This window comes from Tasmannia lanceolata, unplaced genomic scaffold (genome assembly GCF_043159265.1).
Source record: "Tasmannia lanceolata isolate RefF3 unplaced genomic scaffold, GAP_Taslan_0.1 ptg000023l, whole genome shotgun sequence".
Taxonomy (NCBI): Eukaryota; Viridiplantae; Streptophyta; class Magnoliopsida; order Canellales; family Winteraceae; genus Tasmannia; species Tasmannia lanceolata.
In genome coordinates this window covers 25,512,131-25,517,789 of record NW_027518700.1, presented here as the reverse complement: position 1 = coordinate 25,517,789, position 5,659 = coordinate 25,512,131, and the positions used below count along the sequence as shown (strand labels likewise).

The following is a 5,659-nucleotide window of genomic DNA, read 5'->3' as shown; positions in this document are numbered from 1 at the left end:
CAAAATACCTGTTTTTTTTAAATTAATTTATTGTTTCACTGAAATTTCACCGAAATTTCGACCGAAATTTAATATTGAATAAAATAGTCATTTATTTGTTGTACCGAATTTCGACCGAAATTTCAAAATTTGGTCAATATTTCAAAATTTCATGGGTCCGAAACTGGTATCGAAACCGAAATTTCAAACCATGGTACCGCCTTGACAAAATTGGGTGTCTACATGAGTATGCCAAATTGACATAGTATATCATGATAAAAGAACTTTTCCGTTGCTTTGGCATATGTTTTGTTATAGCCTTGGCCTCCACCCACTTGGTAAAATAATCTACAGCAACATAGAGCATAGTGCAGTTCCCAGTGGTTGGCGGAAAACGGCCTAGAAGATCCATTCCCCACATAGCAAATGGAATGGGAGAGGGTATTGGTGTATAAAAGGTGGCTAGTAAGCGAGGTAATGAAGCGAACTTCTCACATTGTTCGCATTTTTTAATAAACGCTTGTGTGTCTTGAAGAATAGTCGACCAGAAATGGCCATGTCTCAAAATCTTATGAACAAGAGCCTTACCCCCCAAGTGATCACCACAGATTCCCTTAGTCTTCATCTGAGTAAGATATAATATTGAAATCACTCGGATTACCAGCATGTTCGCGGGTTCCGGTGTCGGTCTCAGGATGATTTCCCTTCATATGGTTGGTGAAGAAATTCGGCTACCAATAGAATTTCTCCTCATCGTCACTTATCTTCTTGTAGATTGCCGTGTAACCAAAAACCACCAATCTTCTGCTAGTCTTCTTCTACTAATTTCGTAGCCAAATTCAAATAATCAAAATAGAGTAATATCCATAGGCTTTGGAAATGGATCCGTTCTTAACTGACTTCCAATCAGAATTAAGAAAGGCCCCACGGTCGGCGCCAATATGATGATACCAAAATCTGATTGTCTTGATCTGAAAATTGATGGAGCTCCAACCAGCGATCTGTGACCTACAATCACAGAGAAAGCATTAGGTCCCGGAGGTTTGTCTCCGGGAAACCACTTCTACAATCAAGTCAAATATCGATTTCACAGTAAAGAAAACCAAAAAATGAAAATACAAGGGAGAAGAAGAAGAAGATGGATTTAGAAAAAAACCTCTCTCTTTTATTTAGGAAGGATCTTTTATATGGTGATTCGGTGTAAGCGCCACGTGTCTTTTTTTTTTCTTTGGACTCGAGCGATGATTATGGTTTATGTATAAAAGATCTCTAACTTATTTTGGACAACTATGTATGTGAGTGAGGTGGCGGGAGAGATAAGAGCAAACAATCATATCTGCCATGAGTGTAGGCTAGTAGATAGTATATCTGCCATGTGTGTAGGTTAGTGGATATGTAAGTCTTGAAAGCCGGCCATGTGGCATAAAAGAAGGCTTTCTCATATTTTATATATATGGAGAGTATTTTTGGAAAATTTCCACCAAGGGCATTGCCCTCTTCCAAAAAATTGGAAATTAAAAGAGGGGCAAAAGGACAATTTTGGAAATTTAAACTAGAAGGTCTCCCTCGGGCCCGGATAATAACAAATATTTTGACAATCCAACTCCTGAGAGAGTTAGGCAATACTCAATACTAGGAGTGCATATACGGTCACCTTCCATATATATACTCAATAACAATCTTAAATCAACCCGGATCACAGATATAAATAACAAGGGATTTGCTAGCAAATCCCCTTTAACAAAATCCTTCACCCACAATATATTTACTTCATTTTCACCGGGACAAATATAGAAAGGGGGTGAGGTTTCTCAGCTGAGCTATAGCTCAGATAGCTTATTTGAGCTGGCCACTGTAAATACACCCTCTACCACGTTGTTTGACTCATCCAACCCATTCATTCCGTGTGTTTTATAGAAAATCCAATAAAATATCAATATAAATCTAGAGTCGGTATGAGAGAGAGATGGTATAAATGTGTTCAGCCCGTGCTTTTTCTTAAGATAGGGCAGAGAACCACAGATTCGCGCGTCTGTGTGAAACCCAAAATTTTTCAAAGGCATGGCTTTTCTTTTCCTCCTCTTCCTCTTATCCTCTCTCTACCTAATCTACCTCCGTGTCTCTCGTTACCACCAAAAGAAACTGGGTCTTCCTCCAGGCAGCCTAGGCCTCCCCTTCCTGGGAGAGACCCTACAACTGATCTCGGCCTACAAAACCGAGCATCCAGAACCCTTCATCGATGCGCGGGTCCGAAAATACGGTACCGTCTTCACCACCCACGTGTTCGGAGAACCCACTGTATTCTGCACTGACCCTGAGTCGAACCGATTTGTGTTACAGAACGAAGGGAAGCTATTCGAGAGTAGTTACCCGAGCTCCATCTCTAACCTTCTCGGGCGCCATTCTTTGTTGCTAATGAAGGGGAATTTACACAAGAGAATGCATTCTCTGACTATGAGCTTTGCCAATTCCTCTATCATCAGAGACCATCTTTTACCGGACATCGATAGACTCGTCCGATTCAACATGGATGGTTGGGACGGGAGAAGGGTTCGACTCCAGGATGAGACTAAGAAGGTGGGTTTCAGAAATTAGAGGTAGAATTTCATAAAGGAAAGCTTTCTCTGGAATTTGGATATCTGGTTTTGGTTCGTTTTGAGCTGGAGGCTTTGTTTTATATGTTATCTTTATCTTGGGTTTTAAAGATATTTTATTTCTTGGGCAGATTACGTTTGAGCTCACGGTTAAACAACTGATGAGCTTTGATCCAGGGGAATGGACGGAGAGCCTTAGAAAAGAGTATCTTCTTCTCATAGAGGGTTTCTTCTCCATTCCTTTACCCTTTCTCTTCACCACATACGGCCGAGCTCTTAAGGTGAGTCAACTCACTTGTACTGACGAGTCGACTCGGTTGTAACGAGTCCAAACAGATTTGCTATTTTTTGGAACTTTGGATTATAGCCCTGTTCATGAATTTCGTATGCGAATAGAACCTATATCTTTTTTTTTTGTTGTTACTGAGTTTTGGTTACTTTTTGTGGGTGATAGGCACGGACTAAGGTTGCAGAGGCGCTGAGAAGTATGGTGAGGGAGAGGAAGGAGGAGAAAGAGATGGGTGGTGAGAGAAAGAATGATATGTTGGAAGCCCTTTTGGAAGGGGAAGAAAGGTTTGAAGAGGAGGAAATGGTGGATTTCTTGTTGGCTCTTCTTGTGGCGGGATATGAGACCACCTCTACCATTATGACTCTGGCTGTTAAATTCCTCACTGAGTCACCTCGGGCTCTTTCTCTGTTAAAGGTAAGCAGTAAACTCACCCACATTAACTCTTTAATTTCCTCAATTAAAGCCAGCTTAAGCTCGTTTACGTAAATATAATCCAATTTCTTACCTAATGACTAAATTACCCTTCTGGTTTAAGTTTTCTTAAATAATTTTCTTTTCTTTAAAAAATACATACTCGGGAAACAGCATGATTAGATGGGTCGATTCCGAATCCGACAACACTAGGCCTAGGGCCCTGACGATAACCCTTCCCAACGTTGGAATTTACCAAGGAACCCTCATCTTTTGATCTAAATTACAGATAAAAAGGATGGGTACTATACTAGCACTACCATGTTTTGATAATTGCAATCATCTAGCTTTGTCCTTTATTTAAAGAACTGCCAGAAACTAATTAAGAAACTAATTAAAAAAAAGGATAATTACATTTACATCCCCTCTAGTTTCCGACGCATCCACTTCAACCCCTATAGTTTAAAAAGGTGACAAAGACATCCCTCTAGTATCGTTTTGTTTAAGGTTTGCTCCCTCAGCTGAAGGTTCGTCCATAGATTGAAGGGTTAGGATGATCCGATGGAGCTGATTATTTGGGTACACCCTATCTATGTCAGGACCCATCAAATGAACGCTTTGGATCATCCAAATAATATGGGCTCATATCCGAATCCAAACGCCAAAAAATCAGCTACATCAAATCATCTAACCCTTTAATCTATGGGACGAACCTTCAGCTGATGGGGCAAACCTTAAACAAAACGAAACCAGAGGATGTCTTTGCCACTTTTTAAACTATAGGGGTTGAAGTGGATGTGTCAGAAACTAGACGGGGTGTAAATGTAATTATCCCTTAAAAAAACGACAAGCAGAGTTTGTGCAATTACTAAACCTGTGCGCCTATAGCGGTAGCCAAAAGGAAATGCTATTTTCTTGAGGGGTATTCTTGGAAATTCAATAATTAAAATTTGTACGGTCGTCTTACAGGAAGAACACGAAGGGATCAGAGCGAAGAAGCCGGAGTCCGAAGCACTGCAGTGGAGTGACTACAAGTCGATGCCTTTCACGCAATGCGTACGTCATTTATAATTATCCCCATGTTTTGATAAATTCAGTCACCCAGCTTGTCTTTTCATAAAATAATTTTCGTATTGATATTTGCAGGTAATTAACGAGACCCTGCGAGTAGCAAACATAATAAGCGGCGTTTTCAGGCGAGCCGTTAGTGACGTAACTGACGTTCATATCAAAGGTTAGAAGAATTTCAAAACTCGGACCTCTACTCGGTTTTTCTGCCGATCCGACTCGGCTGACTCGCTTTTCTATTTTTGGTGTTACAGGCTATACCATCCCCAAAGGGTGGAAGGTTTTTGCCTCTTTTAGAGCTGTCCATCTAGACCAAGACCACTACAAAGACGCTCGAACTTTCAACCCATGGAGATGGCAGGTATATCCTGACTCAGTCAACTCGTGATTCAACTTGTCGGTTTTCTGACCTTAACTCGGTATGATAAAATAATTAACTCTACAGAACAACCCGCCACACGCGGGTCCATTGAGTATATTCACACCATTCGGTGGGGGCCCACGTCTCTGCCCTGGTTACGAACTCGCCCGAGTCGAGATCTCGGTCTTTCTCCACCACTTTGTTACTGGATTCACGTGAGTAAAAATCAGACACGTGGCAACCTCCTCCCACAAAATTAGTTTTATTTTCTCAGAAATTCATTTCCACTGTTTTGTTGTTTCTCCGATTTTGTAGCTGGGTCCCTGCTGAGGAAGACAAGCTCGTTTTCTTCCCCACGACGAGGACTTTAAAGCGTTATCCAATCGACGTTAAGCGTAGGAAAAGGGTCTGAAGTTTGGAGAAAGGAAAACCAAAAAAAAAGAACAGGGAATAAGTTGTAATTTGTTCATAATAAAATATTAATATTTAGTTTAATTTTTTACTTAGGATGACGTCATCATCTGCTTGATCATGTCCTCGAGCCCAACACCAACATCTCTTTATCTTGCAGAAGGGTATTCAGGTCATTTTTCATTACGACGTCTTATCAGTAATTTCGCTTTAGCCTTTAGTCAGTATGCAGTTCACACGTGTGCATTTTTATAGTATGACGCGTACGATACGGTGTGTGCACGCATCCCAGGAATGACAGGCGTGCGCACGCGCGGTTGTCAGAGGGAAAACGAGTGAGAAGGGCTTGATTATGTATGGGACGTGGGGCTGGGAATTGATACGGACACCCCCCCCAGTCCACATGGGTTACTTTCACTCCATACTGTCTTCTGCGAAGAATCCTGTCGTTTTGGATAGGGGGGTTGCGTGATTGGTAGATACTTCTCTTCTGAAGGGGCATGGAATAAATGGCGCTTGTGAATTTGCTTGACTCTTTTGACTTAA

The 5,659-nt window shown here is 41.2% G+C and overlaps 1 protein-coding gene across 1 annotated transcript; it reads left to right on the top strand.

The window, feature by feature from the left end:
- The first annotated feature begins 1,956 nt into the window (after nt 1-1,956).
- Nucleotides 1,957-5,197, top strand: CPD (Cytochrome P450 superfamily protein). The gene is made up of 8 exons (XM_077366722.1): nt 1,957-2,556; nt 2,705-2,854; nt 3,028-3,276; nt 4,243-4,329; nt 4,420-4,507; nt 4,596-4,702; nt 4,787-4,917; nt 5,018-5,197. The coding sequence occupies exons 1-8, from the start codon at nt 2,041-2,043 to the stop codon at nt 5,112-5,114; spliced, it is 1,425 nt and encodes a 474-aa protein (XP_077222837.1). The 5' UTR covers nt 1,957-2,040; the 3' UTR covers nt 5,115-5,197.
- Nucleotides 5,198-5,659: the final 462 nt, after the last annotated feature.